Below are 23,215 nucleotides of genomic sequence, written 5' to 3'. Positions count from 1 at the left end.
AGGACTCCTGCTGAGGACTGCCAGGGGCCGGAGCTGCTGGGAGCGCTCTTCCAGGACGCTGGGTGGTTGCTGTGAGTGGGGAGAGGAGGACCTTTGCCTGAGGTAGCCTGTTCTGTTTTAAAGGCTTGAGAATGTGGGTGCTTTCTACTTTATCTACCTGTGCCAATGTCATAACTACTCTAATGGCTTTCACTTTCTGGTTTTGGGACTCAGTCTTTTGGTATCTTAATAAATTTTCTAGTTTATTTCCCCAAATGGCAAACCTGATGTATTTTGTGATGGATAATTATATCAGCATATTTGTAATCTCTATAGGCATTGTGAATATGGCATTGCTGATACAGCAGGTCATGCTGGATGTGCTACAGTGCTTGCTAATACAAACCTCCATGTTTGATTGCCTATGGACATACTGCTAGCGATGAGATTCCCACAGGGAGAAGCTCACAGAAAACAGAGAAGTGGTCATACTTTTGCCAACCAGTTAGAACAATTTCTTGCAGCATCTCAGCAGGTCCACTGTCTGCCGCTTTTCACCACTGGATGTTATTTTGAGGTGATGACCAATAATGATCAAAGACTGATTCACCCCTATGGCACCTTTAAAATCACTGACTACCCACAGTTTAGGAAAACCACATTTCCTGTACTTATCTATGAGGAGAACCTTTCCATGTACATCTGTATCTTTAATGCAGTCCTAGATCTTTGCCTCCAGCAACTGTGCTCTTCCAGATTCTCTGAGACATTCTTCACTAATGCCCCTAAATGTGTCATCCCATACAATGGGCTTCACATTGGGGTGATGGATGAGCACATGATTGGTAACTAAATTCATCTGGGTTAGACACAGTTTTACTGTATCGTTATGTTCCTGCTAAAGTTACTGTTTAGACATCTCCCCTTCACCAAGGTAACAGACCTCATCATGTCCTATGTGGAACCATCGAATGCCTCTGTGGAACTCCATTGTGTGATTGATCATTGTACCCACTGATGCCAGGGATTCCTCCTTGTGGGAGTTCAAGGCACTTGGGAACAGCTCCACTGCCAAGAGATGAGAAAATTGCTCATGCTTCAGAACAAATGCCATGTGTCCAAATGTCTGTACCAGAGGAATAACCTCCAACTTATGTAGTTTGTCCAGATGAAGAGTTTCTTTGATGTAAGAGAGGCTGTAGTTAGGCTCTCAGAATCTGTAGAGGGCCTTCACAGGAAAATCTGTCTTCACATTCAATGAGGATGCCATTGGCACCAAGGGCATGGAAGAGAGGGAAAACTTTTGCCAGGTACAAGACCTTTTGTGGAGCTCCTTTGAGGTCCAAGAGTACTAGCTGCATTCTGAAGGCTGAAGAGTTTGACATTTCTGCATTTATTAATGCTTTTCTTTTTCTTTTTTTTAGTTGTCAAGATCTCTAGTGTGGTTCCTTCTTGACTTGAGGTATTCAGCCTGGCTTTTGTAATCAACCTTGGTGATTCCGTTCATATTCCAGGGACCTGAGTTCTCCAGCCCTGGGAAGGTTGCACACCCCAGCTTCACAGCTACAGAACTTCATTCCCATTTTCTTAGGAGAAAAATGAATAGAAACTCAAACACAGACAGAGCAATTAATAGAGCATCATTTTATTGCCATCATCTCTCAACATAGAATACCAAAGGAAGGGACAGAAACAGAGGTTCAGGTGCCTTTAGCTGTTGGCAGCAATAGTTGTCTCGATCTAGTACAAATACTTGCAGACTTTAGTGTAGACACCAGGACTATTCTTCAGGGCACAACCATAGCCCCAGGAGACAATACCTTGGAGCTTTCTATTACACACCATGGGGCCACCTGAGTCACACTAGGGATAGAGAACACGGATGAGCTAGGAGAGGGAAGGGAAGAGACTGCAGCCCACACCTTAGGGTGAAATCATAAACTTGGAGTCATAAATTCAGACTTAGAAGAGATCTCAGTGGTCATCCAGCCCAATCCCTGCCTCTATGGTCATTTCATCTGTATGTGACATCACCTTCCATTTACCATTTCTGTCCCTCCGGATCTTCATGAATATTCCCATTTAGACCAATTTCAACTCGTCATGTGGTGCTCAAGAAGGTACTAGTGATGACGTACTCCCTCTTTTTATCTTTTCTGAGATCTTGATGATTCTCTATACCCTGATCCCTGTTGGGCTAAAATGAAAGTGTTGTTTTCTTCTGCTTATAGAAAGGCAGGGCCTTACCTGGCAGGAATCCTTGCCACCCTATAGGAAGCCAACACAGATCATGTTTTCTGTGATCTGACCAGGATAGGAGGATTTACAATCGGCATCAGACAGAATGGGAGCATCTAAACACTGCAGAAGGTCTGGATAGTCAACTGTGAAGAAAATGGGATTGGGAGGAGGTTCAGAGCAGTTGTCATTCTAAAGAAGGATGCACAGTCTACCTAAGTGAGCCTGGAGCCAGGAGCCTAGGTGACTGAGGAAGCATGACTGGGATGCTGAGATTTTGTGGCATGGTTGAGCCTTGAATTCCCTGGAGCAGATATTATGAAGGTTCTGACATGGACCAGACCCTGAGAACTTCAGTGTGCATCAGGACCTACCCAGAGAGCTGGACAAGGAACTGGCAGCTGTCTGCCACTGAACCCAGGTGATAGTCTGGCAAATCCAGGTAGAATCTGGGACCATGGAAGGGGATCGAGGGAATCTGAGAACCGGCCCTGTCAAGATGAAAAGACCTCTCTTTGGGTACTGAATAATTGTGGAATTATAGTTTACTAGTGACCTAGGGGTGGAGGATTTATGAATTATACTTAATAATTGATTGCTGAATAAGAGACTGATTGAGTTAATCAAGTGTGCCGCATGAGAGGATGACTTTGACTATTGTACTTTGAAATGAATGTTCTTTGTTCTAATTATTGTGACCACTTTGGTGAAAACTATGTGGCCATTTTAATGATAAGGTGTTGTGAATTCTACATTGTGATTTTCTGTGATAAGTTGTAATATTGTGAATGCTGTACCTTAATTTTCTGTGAATGTTTTGCTTTGATTTGTTATGGAATTAATAGAGTGTTCACTATACTGTGTAATCAGAACCTTAAAAGCTGTTCACAGTAGCATTCCTATGGAAAGCTGCTTGTGCATGGCATTACAACCAGATAGCAGGGAGCATGGGCAATTGTGTGAAGTTGGTAGAAAAAGTATGAATTTTAATTATATTTAGTATCTATCCATTATTCAGGGTTTAGCATTGAAAAAAGAACTAAATGAACTTGTGAAATATGAAACAGTACCTCTCAATTAAAAAGGTAGAAAAGGAAACCTATTAATTTGAGACACTAGAAGGAACACCAGCTGCTCATATAATCTATAGTCATTTAGTTTTAGATGGGACATTTGAGGCTATCTAGTCCACACTCTTAATTTTTATAAATCAATAAACCAAGGCTCAGAAAGGTAGGGTGTCTTGTTCAAGGTCAAAGAAGAAGGGACTCACTGGGCTAGTATTTGAGCCAGGGTTCTCTGACCCTAAATTCAGAGTCTCTTTTACACTGGAGGACAAAACTGAGGTCAAGAGAGGATCAGTGCCTCATCCAAGGCCTCAGAGCTGGTAAATTTAATAGCTGGGCCTCAAAATCAAATTTTCTTCATTCTGCTTTCCACTATGCCATCACAGTTACCTTTTTATCTTCAAAATGGTGCAACCCTTTCAAGCCACTTAAACTGTGTTCAGGCTAGATATCATATCAGAAAGCATTGAACCATGTCTAAGGAGAGAACTTTTGCTTGGTCGTTTTAATCATTTCTGACTCTTCGTGTGCTATGTGAAGATTTCTTGGCAAAGATACATTTCCTTCTCCACCTCATTTTACACATGAGACTACTGTGGCAAAAAGGGTTTAGTGACTTGCCCAGGGTCTCAAAAAGAAGTGTCTGAGACTGGATTTATCATAGCTTGGATGAAGGATGACTTTTTCTGGTTCGATGAACTGTTCATTTCCCTTAAAGACCTTTATGTTGTATTCTCCCAGTCTCACCTGAAGTCAGCTGAGGAGGACAAATATTTTTTATGGTGTATGTGGTCGCAAAAGGTTCTCTCTTCTAAGAACTGGGTAGACATTCTACCTAGAATTCTGCACAACTTGAATCACATTAAATGCAACATAAACAATGTGTGTTATGGAATTCTGTTTGTGTGTGTGTGCACACACATGTGCATGTGTCCAGTAGCACTGACCAAAATTCTGCTCTATGGGTTAATGGAAGGGATAGGTGTGGATGTTGCAAAAAAAAAATCTACACACTTTTTGCCTTAATAATAGGGTGACATAGAGAAATGAAACATTATTCCTCAACATTTAAAAGTTGCACCTTCTTCCCAACTCTTTGTGCTTTTGTTTACTCTGTAAATCTAATTTTGAGCCATGTAACATCACACTTAATCTACGAATTGTCTTGTTTGCCCAGAGTGAAATGTAGACAATGTGTCTAACTTATCTGAATTTCTGCTCTTCAACACAAATTGCACCCATTTTCCTCCATGAAGTTTCCAAAAGGCACTATAGCTAGCTGACTGCGGACCTGATCCTTGGGCCAACAATAGCCATATCACTTACGATTTCTAGCAATGAACAGCTGACACCACCCACTGATCATTGATGAGGACATCAACACAGATATGTTTGTTGATATAATTCAGGGACACCTAGTAGGAGAGGCTGTTTGCCTTGCAGGTGAGGTATAATCCCCTAGGATCTTATCATCAGCAGCAACTGGGGGTGGGGGGAAATTTGGAGAAGAGAATTTAGCAGCATGTGAAGTCTAAGCCCTAGGGGTGATTTCTAGAATTCATCTTCTACAAATTTCTTTCAAAGTCTGAAAATCATTGTTATTGTGACCATGGTCAACATAATCAAAAGCTCTGACTCCCTGTCTATGTTCTTCTCCCTGTCTCTCTTTCTCTCCCTATTTCTTTCTCACCATGTGTCTCAGTATTTATCCGTTTCTCTGTGTATTTCTCTGTCTCCCTGTTTTTTATTTCTCTCCCTAACTTTCTTTAACCTGATTTCTTCAAGAATTAAACAATGGGTAATCAGACAGGAGTCCCAGAATCACACATAAAAGTATAAAAATGACAAGGCATAAATGATACTTCACTTAAATGATATTCACGTATAAGAGTTATTTTTAGAACTCTTTTAAGCCCCTTCTATAAGACAGGGTCCTCTGCCCTCTTGGTCATTCTTCTGCCCTCCATTGTTCCTTCTGTCCTTTGTGCCATATTAGGCTCTTGTAGCTTCTCCCCAAGCTGCATCCTGCATTTTGCTCTACCTTATTTTACACAGGCTATCTCCCTAGGTTAAAAACCTGGAAGAATATTTTTCTTTTTAGAGGCAATAGAATTAATCAATAATCATTGATTAAGTACAAAGTCTCATTTGATCTGGAGAATCCAGAGATAAACATGAAATATTTCCTTCCCTTAAGAAGCTAACGTTTTTTACTTTGAATGTGATCCTGTCTCTCCCCTTCTCCTGTCCCTTCCTATTCAGACTAGCCTCCTAATCCACTGGTTCTCTCTGATCTTGGACACTTGCTTTTTGACCCATTGATTTTTTCCACTTGCTCCTGTTTCCTTCCTTCCTAATTTGTTCCCCAAGAAGTTTCATTTGCACATACTTCTAGCTCCATTAGTGCATGCAGAGGTTTGATTACCATAAGATCCAATAGTTGTGCATATTGAGGACAGAAAGAGGTGAACAAAGTGAAGGAAGACTTGGAAAGGGAAACTAGAAGAGGTTACCAGGTTGGCAGAGAAACTAGACAGATATGGGGGTGGGGTGGAGTAGAGAAGAACAATGACTGAAAGACAGAATGATAGATTGAGAGACTCATCAGAATGTTGTATAGGCCAGAGGCAGTAAGAGCTATAAGGTAATTTGGAGGGCTCACCCACCATCTGCTCCAACAAAAGCCAGGATCAGAAAAGGGTTCATGTTGGCTGGGTTTGGTTGACTTTTCCCCAAAGGCTCTCAGCTTTTTATATTCTTGTGGGGGAGTAAAAGTGTTTGTAAAGCAGAAGGTCATCTCTTTCTTCTCCCTCCCCTCTGCACACACCTGTCACCTTTCTCTTTCCTACAATCTTCTATCACTTCTCCTAGTTTTAGCCTTTCCTTAAGCAAATATCTTTTAAATTATAATGGAATTTCCATGGGCATTCCCAATAATTGATGCCTGTGGAAATGAACTGAGATGAAGAAAATGGGAATTTCTCTACAAGGGAATAAAAGTTTTTTTCTGGTGATCTCTGACCTTTTAGGATAAACTTGTGGTGGTAGGGATATTTGGAGGAAGGCGGAGGAGAAGGATGAGGAGGAGAAAGAGGAAAAGGAGGAGAGAGCATCAATGTGTTGAGTCTCTCCACAAGCCTCTGTAGAAGGCTAACATCTTGGTATTGACTTGGTTTGGCGGATATCATCTGACCATATCTGAATAAACCAAGAAAGAAGTGGGGGTTTGGCTTAGTAATAGATTTCTTTACTCAAGGCTCCTGGAGACTCTATGACTCTGTTTTACTTTGTTCATGTTTCTACTCCTAAACAGAAGGGATGTTCTCCTAGGACAAGTGTAAGATCTTGAGGAAATAAGAACCAAAGTGGAATCGTGTTTAGAATGTATTACCAGGCCTATTTTGGAATCTCAGCTTGTGACTTCAAGCTTTGTGTATATGGGGGTGGGTGATAGGTAATAACAATCTTGAATAAGTTTTCCTATGTTTTCATAAAAGTAATTCAGTTTGGGAAAGGAAGGAGAAATGGTTGTCAGGGAATTGAAATTCATCACAAGTGGGAAGATAGAAATGCAATACCTAACTACATATATATATATATATACACTCTATAACTGTATGAATTATATATGATGATATTGAAAGAATGTATAGTTGCTAGATTATTCTCAGTGACATTTTGAAAATTGCAGCAAATAAAAAGGTAGGGGAGATAGGTAAAAGTTATTATTTTCAAAAGGGGGAAGAAGGCAGATTTATCAAACTTTAAAACAATGAGAAATTCCATTCCTAGAAAATCCTAGAAGGCATTGTTAAAAGAATGGGTTTGGGAAGTGGCAATCCCATTTATCTAGCATAGTTTTCTTTCAAAATATACACAACACTGGGGTGGCCAGGTAGCACAGCGAGTAAGAGCACTGGCTCCAGTGTCGGGATGACCTGGAGATCGAATCCTGGGCTCAGACACTTAGCACCCACCCAGAAATACCTGGCTGTGTAATCTTGAGCAAGTTACTTAACCCCAATTGCTTAGGGGTGGCCAGGTGGCTCAGCAAGTAAGAGCACTGGCTCCAGTGTTGGGATGACCTGGATCGAATCCCGGGCTCAGATACTCAGCACCACACACATGAAGTTCGCATCTTTTCCATCCATTCTTTTATAGAAATAGTGGTCATGTGAGGCATGGATGGTTTGCCATCCTCATCCAAAAATCTAGGTGGGAAATGGATAAAGGACAAGGAAAAGGTGATGGTTTAAAGCCAACTTTGGTCATACAAGAGTGTTTTCTCTAGTTTCCTTTTTACTTTATTCTATGAAGAAACTATGGTAAATCTCTGAGTCTATGAATGTGATGCCTACATCAAAATGGTCACGGGCTGAGCCAAAGAGTGCGGAATGATTGGACACATGCCAGGCAGGATCTGTCAAAGTAGTTCCCATTTATTGATCAGAGTGCAGGGTTTTTTATAATGAATGTAAAGCAGTTATCTTTTAGGTTCCTATGAGAAAATTTTAGTGTCCTTGTTCATTTATGTATATCTGTATGTTTTAATGTCCTTGTTCACTTACGTAAATCCATGTTTTCGTATCCTTGTTCCCTTGCATGCATCTATGTCTGGGTCACTGCTGGGTTATCATGTCTTAAACTCCTGAAAGTAAGGAAGAGATGGTGAGCCAATCTTATGACATAATAGAGCCTTCACTGGCTTGGGAGAAATCCTGGACCAGACTCTTCCTATTTATGGACTGAGTCAGAGGCTAGCCCTCAACATCTCCCCCTTTCTGTACAAGTAACTTGAGGGTGTGAACCGTGGTTCCCAAAGCCAGGAAAGACCAGCTGAGCATGTGAATCCCAGGGGTGCAACAAGGCACAATATCATCAGCAAGCGTGCAACTAGAACAAAATGAAACAATAGAGAGTTAAGATTATTAAATGGATTAATTCAATTTATCTAATGAAATATCTGATTGGCTATATCTTCAGGATCAATTCCTGAAATATGACTTTGTGTAGTTTGTTCAGTTATATAGGACAATTGATTTATATCTCAGGTGAGATTATGACTATGCAAAGCACCATTAAACCTATTCCTAATTTGACTCCAAGTCACATTAGAAGTTTCATTATTCCAAAAATATGGGGTTACACAAACATAAGTATAGGGACAGTCACACTGCAATTTTGTATTCTACTATCATTACATACTGTTTACTTCTAATAATACATTATGTGAGATTACAGTTTCTATAAGTACAACCCAATATAATCCTGGCCTATAAAAATTATGTTTATACATTTGAGTTGATAATGGTTACAAAGGCTGTGATGTCAGTCTTGTCACTGGAGGAAGGAATATACAAAGAAATAAGTAACACAAAGAAACAATACAATAATCAATACAGGTAAAACATGCAAAATCATAGACATCAAATTAAAAGGAAATAACTTTAACAATGTTAACAATATTATGTTAGCAATGTTCCTGGATCAATTACAGAGTGATGACAATTTTGGATGTTTTCTGATATTTTTGTAATATTTTAATCATATCAAACACCAAGAAGTTGGACATGTATTTTGTCCCCAAAATCATTAGAATCGGAGCTAATATATAGTAGAAGAGTTACACAAATATGTGTATATTTACAACCACATCTAAATAACAATTGAGTTTTTTAGACCTTTAACTCATCACCTAAATACCATACTCATTGTTCTAATACATTGATTTTATACAAAAAAAATCCTTATCTATATTCTGTTGTGTTGTTGTAATGTAATGCCAAAAGAAGGCAACTTCCCAGGTTCAAAATACCAGCATAGGTGCTCTCTATTTTATTCAGTGACAAACCAAGAACAGAGAAGATCAAAACATGACATCATTCAAAATACAGCATTTACTAAGAGTGATTAAATAATCTCCAAGTACTACCCCACCCCAGGACCTTCCAATCATTCAATCAATTACAAAGTCTCTGTTCTAAATACTTCTCCACCCCTAGGCTATACCTTAATTAAGTCCACCACAAAGCCCCTCTTCTCAAATGGAGATTAGTTTCCAAACATAAGGTCAAAAGTTCCCCACCCCTGGATCACAATTGAATCTACCCCAGAGTTACATCAAGTTTAAACACAGCACTTAATACCCAAATGGAGGTCTTTTCTTCATCTTGACACGAGGCAAGTTCTCAGCAATCTTAGTTCCTGGGGAGACAAGGCTTAGCAAAGCCACAAGATACATTGCCAGTCCCTTCATGAATTTATCCTCTGTCTGTAGAACAGTCCTAGAACCCCTGAACAGATTAGCAAAGCCCTCTCCCAGGATTTCTGTAAACATACAACAAGAAAATCCTTCTTCAGGGCTTCTGAACCAACAGAAAGGCTCCCAGACCCCTGCAACAACAGCACTGTCCTTCACCAGTGGACAGTATTCATTCTGTCTGCAGGACAGTCTCCAGACCCCTGCAACAACAGCACTGTCCTTCACCAGTGGACAGTATTCATTCTGTCTGCAGGACAGTCTCCAGACCCCTGCAACAATAGCACTGTCCCTCACCAGTGGACAGTATTCATTCTCTGTCTGCAGGACAGTCTCAGGGCTTCTTAGCGAACAGCCAGGTTCCAGGACTTCTTCAACAAAAGGACTGTCTTTCACCAGTGGACAAATATGGCAAAACAACATCAAAACAGACAGACAAAGTACCAGCAAAACAGCCATGTCTTCTCAGTCCTTGGCAGCTCAGGGAGCAGGTCTCAAAAGTCCAGGGTAATTCAAAGCGGCCACCAGCAATTCTCTTAGTCTCTCTCTCTCCACGAGGTGCTGCTTCCAAAAAGGTCTTCCACCTCTCTCTAGTGTCTCTCCAAATCTACATCACCAGCTCCTCCCAGTTCAGGACTTTCTTTTCACATCAACAAGCCCATCCCACAGGTGGGATTAACAAACTCTGGGTTTTAACACAATCAATTTGAAAACCAAGCCAATACAGGGGAATCTTTAATTGCCATTACTATCACAGTTGTAATGGCTGCAGAAATGTTGTTTGTAATACATTACCATATTGTGCAGTTTTTTGGATTTTTCTAAATAAAGAAATTGTGGACACAGTGGTTGAAATTATCAATAATAGCAGGACAATAGTAGTGCAGTGAATCTAGTAACAAGAAGTCTGACAAGCCTTTTCTCCCCCCTTTTTAAGAAATCAGAAATTTTTATGTAATGGAGTTAAAATTAGTTGGAAAAAAACAAATGAAGATTGTTCAACAATTACTACAACAAATCTCTACCAGTTATACATTGAGTAAGAGTACAATTAATGCATAATATTCCATACAAGAGTCATACATAGGTAGATGTATCCATAATTATATGTTTTTTAAAGCCAAGCTAACATTCTTTGCCAATTCAGTCACAAAGTGAGCAGTTGGTATTTATTTCACTTAGTAAATAAATAGAATGCAAGGTTTCTGATATTGAGAAGGAAGCTACCTTAATTATTCCCATGATTAAAAGTCCTTCTTGTAGCCAGAGAATCAGATATTAGTAAAGGTTCAGGTTCCCCCAAAGTCTGAAACCAAAAGAGGGTGGTTCTACAAGCAGGTTACATTCCAATAAAATATAGTATTGACTTATATCATCTGTAAATGATTCACATTAGTAGAAGAAGGCTTGAGGTAGTCAAATACACATAGTTATAGGTTATATATAAAACAATTGATGTGACAGGGGTGTGTGTCTCGGAGCTCAAATCTCAATGTAATCAGTTCAGTTTGTATTGAAGTCAGAGTGATCATAGCAAAAAACACAAATCCTGGGGTAACAGGTTTCAATTCTTTGACTTGATATAATAAATGTTCAATCTGCCTCCATATGGGTGTTGTTTTTTTGTGTAGTGGTTGCATTAGGGGACCTTTTCTTCTTTATTCCCATGTTCTGTCTCCGTGATTTCTTCTTCTGCTGCTGGAGCTCTTTACTTCTTCTGGGTGAGCTGGAGTATACACCCTGACATTTCTTTTGGCACTCACATCACTCATATTTGTTGTTCCATGGCTTCTGGAAAAGAGAAACATAGCCTCTCCCCACCCCCATTAGTTAAGGGGCAGGCCCTTCCCATATCTGTGTTTGGATGACCTTCATTTGGGAAGTATGCACCTTTTCATATTGTGTTACTGTTGGTGTATACTCATTTTTAGAGATGTATAAAATATTTTTGGGGGTGTATAAAGCAACAGCTAATTGCCTTTATTATAAATTGGACCAAGTGCTTTTTCTTATGTTTGTAAATAGGTCTTAATATCTTTATTCCATTTGTCAAGATTATAAGTGTTACGGGGCGGCTAGGTGGCACAGTGAGTAAGAGTGCCAGACCTGGAGTTGGAAGGACCGGGATTGGTTCCGGCCTCAGATACTTTACACACACACACACACACACACACACACACACAAAACTGGCCGTGTAACCTTGAGCAAGTTACTTAACCCCAATTGCTTAAAAAAAAAGATTATAAGTGTTATGCCTGTAATTAATATCATTTGAAAGTGATCACAGAAAGAGTGCAATAATTTGCTAGTGTAGGCGGGGTCATTATCAGTTTTCAATTGTTTTGGAATGCTCATTGAAGCAAGAGTGTAACATAATGGTTAATTACATTTTTACTGCTTCCCCTATGTAAAGGGAAGCTGGAGGAGTAATATATGACACATTGAGGGCAGTTTTTAATAATCTGTCTAGGTTGTTCCCTAGTAACATGGAATTGTTTACATAGAGTATGTACATTTTAATGAAAATAAGAGTGAGATAACATAGCTCTATGAATATTTTGGAAAAAAAAAAAAGAGTTGGAAAAACTTGAACTTTTTGATTAGTCACATTATTTTGATAAAGAGGTCCAGGAAGTGAAGAATGAGCTGTAATATGGGTTAAATTGGTTGTAATCTCTATCTTATGAGAGTTTGTAGCCTTATAGAAAAAAGGTGAAAAGGGTCTGTACACTGAGTATGTTTAAGTTTAACAGTATCAATATGTGGGCACACGTACACTGAATATTTGTTGTCTGACACAATATTAAGGGGAAGAGGAAAAAATCACTTTACAGTAATATCATAGCAGAAAACTATGTCTAGTGGGCAGAATTAAAATGAATATTAATAACTTTATAATTATTAGAATCAATGTAGTAGCTTACATATCCAGAACTGAAGCCATACCAAGTGAAAGCTGTTACGCAAAAGAAGTTCCTGACTTGAAACTTACAACAGAATAGTGGACCTATATTCTTATTTCACAAAGTTTTTTTCCTCCAATTATATTCATTTTGGAAGAAAGAGGTATTTCAGAAATTGAATCTTTTACCTATAATAAGTTCAGACACTACTTAAATCTTGCTTAGGCCATGGAATTACTATACATTGAAATCAAAATAGCAAAATCTGTTCTACTTACTTTAACTTAGCTATAAATTGTCTTGGAAATGAAAGTTTTAGTAGCCTCCTAAAAATCATACTAGGGATTGAAAAGAAATTTTAAAAGTATATCCCCTTTATTCAAAAGAGTTTTAAAATTCATAAATGATCACTAAATTTTTATGAAGAAAATTAATTGAAAAGTTTTAAAATGATAGCTGTTTTTTTTACCTAAAAGCAAAAACAAAACTTTTAAGATTGAGATTCATTTAAAACAAATTGGTGTAAAATATCATTAACATAAATTCTTAAGGCATTTATTAATAAATTACTGCAGAATTCTTCAAATATATTGCAGACATCACAAAGTTTTTTAGTCAAAAAAGGTATAGTAATTGAATGTTTATATTGTCAACAATTAAGAAACTGATCAAAGTACTTATAAAAGCTATTAGTATAAGAATTCCTCTAAACAATGGGATTAATATAAAGCGAGCCTAAGTAGTTTGTATAAGTTTTTATATATATTCTAATTCTTGATAAAAATAATATTAGATTTCCCATAAACCTACCACAAAAGAGTTCATGTCTTTTAGTGACTAATTATTCTGATCATCAAAATTTTGCTATAGAAGAAAAAATAAGAATATGTGAATTAAATATAGTCTTAAATGTTTTTTTTAATTTTAAGTAGCAATTTTTCACCAATCACAAATCATATCCAACTATATGTTAATTTCATTCCCATAGAGCTGTAATAAACAATAAAGATTTATTAGGTTTCTCTTACATAAAGAATTTCCTTTAACATTTTTTTCTCAAATTTTAACATGTCCTGGTGTAAAAGCCAATTGTTGGAAATCTTTTTAATATTTTGCAACTTTTTTTTAGCAAGTTAGATTCATTATTTAGAAACTACATAACTAAAACAAGTTCCTTTCTCAGGCTGAATTACCTTGCCTCTAGAGATAGTTTCCTTGGCAGTTTTACAAAATAAGAATAACTGAGATGGACTTCAGGGAGGGGCTGGGGGTGATGACCCTGCTTCATAAAATCTCATACATGCAGGAGGAATGGTCTAAATGGGCAGATTTAATCCAAATAAGGTTTTCACCCAGTCTCCTCCTTTTCGCATACAAAAATCAATTAACAACTTTAGGTTTTAGCATTAAAACAGTAAAGTAACTTAGGTAATAATTTCCATAAATGATAGCCAAATTGTTTTAGCTCTAACCTCATTTTTAACTACAGTAAATGGTGTAAACACCTGGTTTCCTATGAGACAATATAAATATTATAAGACATAAGTGACAACTGTTTTTACACAAATTCTTTCCTCTATCTTTTAGTTTCAACAAAATTCAGATTAAAAGTTTGTTTATCTAACACTATTTCTGGCTTACAAGAATCCCTCAATTTTTAAATGAGGGATTTTTTTCTATAATTTAAAAAGACTACAACAACATCATGACATTAATTGTATTTCCAAATCATCACTTGCAAAAATTATTGACAGAAAATTGAGCTTATTGAGTGCAGAGATTTTTCTCCTTGCCTCATAGCTGCAGAGTCTGATTGTGTATTTAGAGGTTTTGAATGGGGAGGTTCATCTGTTTGTTTAAAGAATTGGGCTTCAGTGCCCCAGGGCTGTTGCAAGTGGGTCCTTGATAAATTTATTATGCTTTCTCCCTTTGGTCAGTTTGGGAGGGTAACTTAAATTCTCTATTATTCTTCAGCATTCTCTATTGTAATCTGATCTGGGATGAGAGACTTTAACGAATTTTTGTAAAATGTTTTCATCTGATTTAACTTTTCCTGCAGTAAACTTTATTTATGTGTCCACTCCTTAAAAACTTCTTTGAAAGTGATAGCTTTGAAGCCTCCAGAGAAAGTGAGGTGGGAGTGGTGCCTCTCCCACCACTCTCCTATACGAGAGAACCCCAAAATCCTCACATTTGTTATCAGATCTTAGTAAATGTCCCAATTTGCCTAAATGCCAAATAGTATAAGAAATTCTGACCTATCTTTAGCGTCACATTAGGAGAGACAGTTTTCAACTTAAGAAAAAATTTGACTTTCGCCTCCTACCTTTAGTTATGTTCTCCAGAGTTTCAGGAGACCATTCCTTTACTGGGTACTTTTCTTAAGTCCTTGTCTGATCTTATCATCAGATGCCTGCATCAAAATGGGCACAGGCCAAACCAAAGAGTGTGGAATGATTGGACACAAGCCAGGCAGGAAATGTCATAGCAGTTCCCATTTATTGATCAGAGAGCAGGGTTTCCATAATAAATGTAAAGCAATTATCTGTTAGGTTTTCATGAGAAAATTTTTAATGTCCTTATTGATTTATGCATATCTGTATGTTTTAGCATCCTTGTCCACTTACTTAAATCCATGTTTTAATATCCTTGTTCCCTTGTATGCATCTATGTCTGGGTCACTGCTGGGTTATCATGTCCTAAACTCCTGCAAGTCAGCAAGAAATGGTGAACCAATCTTAACACAGAATATAGCCTTCATGGGGAGCTGGCTTGGGAGAAATCCTGGACCAGACTCTTCCCATTTAGGGACCAGATCAGAGACTGGCCCTCGACATGAATGTGCTGGGAAATGATATGATAATTCATGGCAGGGCTCATAGCCAAGTATAAAGAGCAGATTTTGTATTTTAATATTTTGAACCAGGTTTCATGCCATCTCCTGGAATAAATCACAACCTTGCCAGGGAGAAGTAAGGTAAAGATGTTTTTCTGCCATTGTGGCCCCAGGGGATCGACAAACTAGATTTTCTGTTCACCCTGTGGACAGTGGGGAAGCTCCTTACTACATGCACTACACAGTTAATGAAGTTAGTGGTTCAAGTAGAATGTCATTTGTTGAGTAATTCAGATGTTGCACTCAGATAACTAAACTCTTTTACTTCCTAATACAGTAACATGCTATATTCCCTTAGGCTTAAAGAAAATAGCAATCATAGTACATATCTGAAGGGTCTTAGATACAGAACCATGACCTCCTTCTAGAAGTCATTCTAGGTTAAAAAACTATGTTACTCCGAATTACTTCTTTTTGTATATAGTATTCTTCATAGTAAGCATACTGTGCAGTTATGAGATGTGAAGGTTGGGGTTGATTCTGACTGTGCTTGCTATATCATCAAAAGTGTGAATGCTTTGGAAGAGAGTCATATAGGGAGGAATGGGAAATGAGAGTGTGAGCAAAGAGGAGAATTCTAGAGACACAGAGATGAAGCTACTCATGAGCAATCTATCTCTACTGTCATTATTGACAGACTTGGGAGTCCTTCTTAGGCCACTGATTCCAAGAATGCAGGTATTTCTATATGCCCTCTCTCCTGCTCCCTCCACCCCAAAGAATGCAATCTCATCAGTTTTCAACTTGACGAATATTTATGGAGAAGGACGAGCTATGGCGCAAGCTGGCAAATAAGATGAACATAGAAGCAAAGATATTTGTTTTGTCTGGCTTTGGAAACATGTCTTACTGATGTCATTCAGGCTGAATATATTCTGCCAACCTCCTGCCCAAACTCCAGTTCATTCTTTGGTCCAGGATTTCTTTGGTCTGGCTCTCTGGGAATGCCTGCATTCTCTCTCAGTTCAAGCTGAATTTGTCCTTCCTTGGCTGCCCAAAAATCTCTTCTTGTCGTATTCCAGAAATTCTCAATAATAACACATATTTAAGTAGTATTGTGAAGTTTGTACAATGCTTGCTCAAAATCATATTGCCATTATTATTTTACTGGTTAGGAAACTGAAGGTTAGAAAGTTCAAATGGCATACACAGAGTCACACAATTTATAAATATCAGAGGCAGGATTTTAACCTGGATCTCTCTTGAACACATCCAACTATTTTTTATCGCGCTCATATAGTGTGCAGTCTTTCTGGTTTCTTTCTTATCTTTCCATGAAAGGAAGTGTCTCTTCCTTTGAATCCCTTGCATTCTTTTCCCCTCTATTTCTATATTGCCTTCCTAGAAACTCCAGAACTTATTTCCCCATTATTCCTTATCCCTGGTTCTGCCAACTCATTACCACCAGGCTAAGAATACCCGAGTCACTATGCCTATTCTCAGAGGTGGGAATTGTCATTTTGGAGACAGCCTGGGAGCCACAGCAACTGGAGAGGGGTTGGAGAGACCACAAGATCCCTGAAATATCTATTGTTTCTCTCCCTATTCCCTCTTGAATTCCTTCTACTCATTAAATCCTGATTTAGCCATCACCTCCTGCAGGAAGCCTTCCCTGATCCTTAGTAGTGGTAGCAATATAATATTAGCTAACACTTATTTAGCATTTAAGGTTTATGAAACACTTTAAACATTGTCTTTTTAACAACCATGTGAGATGGGCATATTATGATCCCCACTTTACAAATGAGAAAACTAAAGGGCTGGGAAATATCAGTCCAATGCCACACAGCTTCAGACAACAGATTAGTATATTCTGCAACTCTCTCGTGTAGTATATACTATTTTATTTTCCTGCATTTGTTTCTTATCTCCTTACTATACTGTAAGCTCTACAGGACAAGGACCAAGTCTAACCTAACATTTCTATCTCCCAGCCCGGGGTCTAGTACTATTCAGCAAAGTGATTACTGAAAGAATAAATTATAGATGATCAAAAAGGGAGAGGTAGAGGGTGAAGAAGAGAGGTTCAATGTTAGCACTATGAATAATAGATTCAAGAAGAAAGAGTGGGGTTTATAACCCCTCCACAGCTTACCTCCATAGGCTTCTTTTAAGGATTTCTCCCAGTTTGAGTACGATAACCTGCCAGGGTTCTTATACCACTAACTCATCAGTAGCTGGAGGTAAAGAAGGATTGCTGTTTAGAACTAGCCCTCTGTAAACATGACATGGAAAAATGTGTCTATTACATTTCTTTTTATTTTTTTATCCAATGTGAAATATTCCTGTCCCAGAGATAACCACTCTCTTGTCTACATGTAAGGAGTTAAATGAATTGACCTCTGGAGGGGTGAGATTGCCCTTAGGATGGGCTGCATTCTCCCATATCAGTTCAAAAGCATTCCCATGTTCTTAGAAGAAAAATGAATAGAAATTCAAGCACAGACAGAGTAATTAATAGAGCATCATTTTATAGGCATCATGTCTGAATGTAGAATACCAAAGGAAGGGAAAGAAACAGGGGGTCAGGTGCCTTTAGCTGTTGGCAGCAATATTTGTCTCTATCCAGTCTAAGTACTTGCAGATTTTGATGTAGACACCAGGCTTATTCTTCTGGGCACAGCCATCGCCCCAGGAGACAATACCCTGGAGCTCTCCATTACATACCATGGGGCCACCTGAGTCACGCTGGGGATGGAGAACAGGAATGAATGAGGAGAGGGAAAGGTAGAGACTGCAGCCTAAATATCAGCCTGAAGATTGGGGCATAGACTCAGCCTTGGAAGAGATCTCAGAGGTCATCCAGCCCAGTCCCTGCCTCTATGGTTATCTAGTCTTTCTGTAGCATCCCCTTCCATTTTCCATTCCTGTCCTTCCAAATCCTCATGATGGTTCCCATTCAACCCACCTTCAAGTCATCTGGAGGTGTTTGAGAAGGTACTGGTGAGGATACACTCCCTCTTTCCTTTCTTTTCTGAGACCTTGATTTTTCTCTAAACCCTGATCCCTTTTGGGCTTAATGAAAAGTCCCGTTTTCTTACACTTACAGAAATACAGGGCCTCACCTGGCAGGAATCCTTGCCACCTTCCAGGAAACCAGCACAGACCATGTTTTCTGTGATCTCACCAGGATAGGAGGATTTACAATCAGCATCAGACAGAATTGGAGCATTTAGACACTGGAGAACATCTGGGTAGTCATCTGTGAAGAAAATGGGATTGGGAGGAAGGTAAGAGCAGCTGTCTGACTAAAGAAGGAAGCACAGCCTACCTGAGTGATAATTCCTAAAATCAGAGTTGGGAGAAAGGGACTTGGGAACTTTAGTACAGAAAAGAAGAAACAGTTTGTATCTCTCCTTCCTCTGAACTTCTATAATTTCCAGATGTTTCTCATGGCACATCTCATACTTCTCTCTATGATGGTCCTTTGTGTGATTGTTTCATCCCCTCTACTAGATCATAGAAAGGCAGTGGTGAGAATGGATAGAGAAGGGGCCTGGGAACCAGGAAGATCTCCATTTAAATCTTGTTTCTGACACATACGGGCTATGAGATATGGGGCAGGCCACTTCCTTTCTTAGATTTGCAGCCCATTCTCTCTAACTGCTAAAATGCAGAGAAGGAGCTGCTCTGCAGTGGTAGAGGGACTCCTCTTACTGCAGAGCTCCTTCCTGCAGTGAAATCCCTGGGCCGGGCTCTACCTTTAGCCCAGTGGAAGGTAACCTCCTTCAGGGACGATCCCAGTTTATTCACGCCCATCTGGGTTCCATGGCACAGAGCACAGTGCCTTGTACCTAATAGCAACCTGAAAAGTCTGATGATTGCATATTAATGTGAAGCCTATTTATGAGCTCTGGTAGGTTGCTCCTGCCTTAATGAAATTGTAAAAAGAATATCATTATTATTGTTTATTGAAGGCATTCACAATTTTGACAGCTTTAACATGTGCCTCTAGAAATAGAAAACGAGCTTCTGGAAAATTACAAAAGGGGTTTCTAGGACAGTACCCTGCATACTAGGGCAGGTAGGTTCCATAGTGAATAGTGTGCCATACCTGCAATCAGAAGACTCAAATTCCTGAGTTCAAATCTGGCCTCAGACACTTATTAATTTGTTGTCCTGAGTATCTTGGCAAAGATACTGGAGTAGTTTGCCATGTCTTTCTCCAGCTCATTTTACAAGTGAGGAATCTGAGGCAAAGAGTATTAAGTGACTTGCCAAAGATCACACAGCCATTAAGTGTCTGAGGCCATATTTGAACTCAGGTCCTCCTCACTCCAGGGCTGGTGCTGTATTCACTGTGCCACCTAGCAGCCCCTGAAAACTAGTTTTTTCTAAACTGAGCGGTGTTAGGGGATAGGTCCAAAATAGAGGAAAGAGGTAAATCAGAGGTGAGCCTAGAATACCAGAGACAGATGAATTTTAAAAAGCTAGAAAATGTCTCTGCATCTTTGTAACTTAATTATTAAGTGCTTCTGGATATCATTTTGATGTATTTTACTCTTTCCCCAAATTACTTCATAACGTTTCTACTTTCAAACAATGTGACACTCAATGGGCAGTAGGAAGGGGTTGGAAAGTACCCTGGACATAGGCTAGTGTTAGTGGGATAATCAAGAAGAAATGAAATTTTTGAAAAAAAGGTCTTTGAAGCTTTTCCGTATTGGTTGTTCTCAGCATCCATGAAATATTTACTTCTGTCATGGGCTTCCTGAGATAAAAAATGAATAGCAAAGGTAGGGGCATATTATAAAAAACAGAAAGAAAGGAGAAACTGGTCTAAGGTCAGGTAGATTGATCTAATGCAAAGGTATGGGAAAGGGCAAAGCTACTTACAACCAAAGCTCAAGGTGTTGCCCCAACCAGAGATGAGACATTGAGTGCCTGCAGTTGCACAGGACTTGGGCAGGGAAATGGTAGCCACACGTGTGTTGAGGACAGCTGGGGTTTTCAGCTTGATCAGCATGATGTCATTATTGTTGGTCCACATGTCATAGCCTGGGTGGCGGATGATCTTTTCAGAATCAATGAACTGTTCATTTCCCTCAAGGACCTTTATGTTATGTTCTCCCAGTCTCACCTGAAGTCGACTGTTGAGGAAAATTATTTTCAAATCTGGATATAGCTGCAAAAGATTTTTTCTTCTAATAACTGGGTAGATATTCTACCTAGGACTCTGTACAAATTGGATCACTTTTATTATAAAATGTAAATGTAAAAAATTATATACATTATGGCATTATGTGTGCTTGTGTGTGTGTGTGCTTGTGTGCAGTAGCACTGACTACAACCCTGCTCTCTGGGTAAATGCAGGGGATGGATGTTAATGATTTAAAAACCTGCCCACTTCTAGCCTTAATGATAGGGTGGCATAGAGGAATGAAACATCATTCTCAGACATTTGGAAACTGTGCTGCTGAGGTGGCTAGGTGGCGCAGTGGCCCTGGAGTCAGAGGACCTGAGCTCAAATTTGGCCTCAGACACTTAACACAAAAACTAGCCGTGTGACCATGGGCAAGTCACTTAACCTCAATTGCCCTCCAAAGAGCAAAAATAAAATAAAACTGAATATTTCTACCTAAAAAAAAAGGGAAAAGAAAAGAAAAAGAAAACCTCGCTGTCTTCCCAACTCATTAGACTTTGGCTTACTTTGTAGCAGTCATTTTTGAGCCATGTAACACCAAGCTTAATCTATAAACTATCCTCTTTCTGTTCTACCCTTAACCTTGTTCCTTTTTATCCCAGACTACTGAGTTGTGGATGAGTCTAACTTCTCTGAATTTCTGCTCTTCAACCCAAATATCACCCATTTTCTTCCGTGAGGTCTCCAAAAGGTACCATAATTATATTGCTATAGAACCCATCCTGGGAGCAGCATCAGACTTAGCACTTACGATTTGTAACAATGAGCAGCTGAGACAACCCACTGGTTACTGATGAGGGCACCACCACAGAGATGTTTGCCATTATTCAGGGACACCTGGTAGGGGAGGCTATTTGCCTCACAGGTGTAACCCCCGATGATCTTATCATCATCATCAGTGGAAAAAGCAACTTGGGGAGAAAATTTGGAGAAGAAAATTTAGTAGCATGTGAAGTCTAAGCCCTTGGGGTGATTTCTAGAATTTATCTTCTCAGTCCCTTTCAAGTCTGGAGATCATTCCTATTTTGACCATGCTTAGCATAATAATTACCTCTGTCTCCCTGTCTATGTTTTTTTCTCTTTGACTTTCTGCTTCTGTTTATATCTTTGTGTTTCTGTCTGTGTCTCTGTTTTTCTCCCTGTTTCTTTTTCTCCTTTTGTCTCAGTCTTTCTCTGTCTCTATCCTTCTCTTTTTCCCTGTCTTCTCTCTGTATCTATCTTATTCTCACCTGGTTTCCTCAAGACTTAAACACTGGGCAATCTGAGAGGAACACTAGAATCATACATAAGCTTATAAAAATGACAAGGTATAAATGCTACTTCACATATCCATGTTCTTTTAAGGACTCTTTTAAGTCTCATCTATGTGACAGGGTCCTCTATCATCTTGGACATTCTTTTGCCTTCCAATGTTTCTTCTGTCCCTTCAAGTCATGTTAGCTTCTTGTAGCTTCTCCCCAAGCTGCATCCAGCGTTGGGCTCTACCTTATTTTACACAGGTTCTTTGTAATGGGAATGTAAATTTGAAGATCTTCCCTGCCCCTAGGCTAAAGTGCACCTGGAGCCTGGGGTGGGAGGCTTGTTTTTCAATAGATACTTCTTGATTGGCCAGTGAGTCAATAAGGTTGTTACATTCTGTGAGCCAAGAGAAGGCTATATAAGCCCTGATGTGTAGCTTTGTTTTGGGGCTCACTTTGAGAAGTGTTCTGTGATTTGATCTGGATTCTGGGAAGCCGTTGTCCAGAGCCCCCCGGCTTTGAAAAACCCAGATGTTGAAACCCAGATGTTGATTTGGTATGGATGTAATGGTTGGACAGTTTGGAAAGCTGTCTCCTTGATCTGTTTCTGTCTTGATAATTCTGCCTGTATATTCTGAAGTTCAGGGTGCTGACCTTTTCCCCCTGAACTAGGTGAATGATACATATCTGACTGATTAAAGTAAGCTTGTTAACTCATTTTGAGTTGCTTTATCAAAGCAGATCCAAGAACCTGTATTGGCAGACACCCTGGGGACACTGGGGTGCTTGCCGCTACACTCTCCTTCGTTATAGTTCCCTAGGTTAAAAACGGAAGAATATTCTCATTTTCACAGGCATTGGAATCAATCAGCAATCATCACTTAAGCACCAACTCTTGTCAGATCTGCGGGATCCAAAGATAAAAATGAAATATTTCCTTCCCTTAGGAATTTCACATTTTACTACTTTGAATGTGATCCTATCCCTTCCTATTCAGACTAGCCTCCTCCTTCATTGGTTTTCTCTCATCTTGGATCCTATTGCTTTTCAAACCATTGACTTTTTTCCCCCACTTGCTCCTGCTTCCTTCCTTCCTAGTTGTGACCCTAGAAGTTTCATTTGCAAACATTTCCACATCTACCACTTCATGGAGAGATTTGCCTAATTGAAGATCCTAGAGTTGTGCATATTTGGGACCAAGAATGGTGAATGAAGTCCTGAGAGACTGTGAAAGGGAAGCTAGAAGAGTTTGACAGGGACAGAGAGAAACTAGACAGATATTGTGTGGGGCAAGGTGGGGAAGAACAATAAAGAAAGAAGAAGGAAACATAGATCGAGAAAATGACCAGAATATTCCACAGAACAGAGGCAATAAGGGATGTAAGATAACTGGGAGGGCTCACCAGCTGCTCCAACAAAAGCCAGGATCAGAAGAGTGTTCATGTTGGCAGGGTTTGGTTGACTTTTCCATGGTGGCCCTCAGCTTTTTATA

The 23,215-nt window shown here is 39.2% G+C and overlaps 2 protein-coding genes and 1 pseudogene across 2 annotated transcripts in view; all 3 read right to left on the bottom strand.

Moving 5' to 3' along the window:
* The window catches only part of LOC138160395 (M1-specific T cell receptor beta chain-like), a 205,761-nt gene that overhangs the window by 22,274 nt on the left and 160,272 nt on the right, over positions 1–23,215 (bottom strand). The gene's annotated exons all lie outside the window — the stretch shown is intronic.
* LOC138160685 (hexosaminidase D pseudogene) lies at positions 40–1,364 on the bottom strand (annotated as a pseudogene).
* On the bottom strand, positions 17,878–23,166 carry LOC138160686 (anionic trypsin-like). The gene is made up of 5 exons (XM_069087401.1): positions 23,127–23,166; positions 21,237–21,396; positions 20,179–20,432; positions 18,408–18,544; positions 17,878–18,030 (listed from the first exon to the last, which is right to left on the bottom strand). The coding sequence occupies exons 1-5, from the start codon at positions 23,164–23,166 to the stop codon at positions 17,878–17,880; spliced, it is 744 nt and encodes a 247-aa protein (XP_068943502.1).

The sequence above is a fragment of the Petaurus breviceps genome, unplaced genomic scaffold, assembly GCF_028583685.1.
Source record: "Petaurus breviceps papuanus isolate PSGF00001 unplaced genomic scaffold, PetGlider_PUasm1.0 181, whole genome shotgun sequence".
Classification (NCBI taxonomy): domain Eukaryota; kingdom Metazoa; phylum Chordata; class Mammalia; order Diprotodontia; family Petauridae; genus Petaurus; species Petaurus breviceps.
Note: the sequence above shows the minus strand (reverse complement) of the source record. Positions and strands in the feature narration are given on the sequence as shown.

Excerpts from the sequence above, each read along its gene's own strand:
- LOC138160686 (XM_069087401.1), bottom strand. The coding sequence starts at position 23,166 with ATGAACACTCTTCTGATCCTGGCTTTTGTTGGAGCAGCTG. Across the intron at positions 21,397-23,126 it reads GGCTTTTGTTGGAGCAGCTG|TTGCTTTTTCCACTGATGAT; the intron begins GTGAGCCCTCCC and ends TTTCTCCCCAAG. Across the intron at positions 18,545-20,178 it reads CAACACCTTGAGCTTTGGTT|ATGACTACCCAGATGTTCTC; the intron begins GTAAGTAGCTTT and ends TTTTCTTCACAG.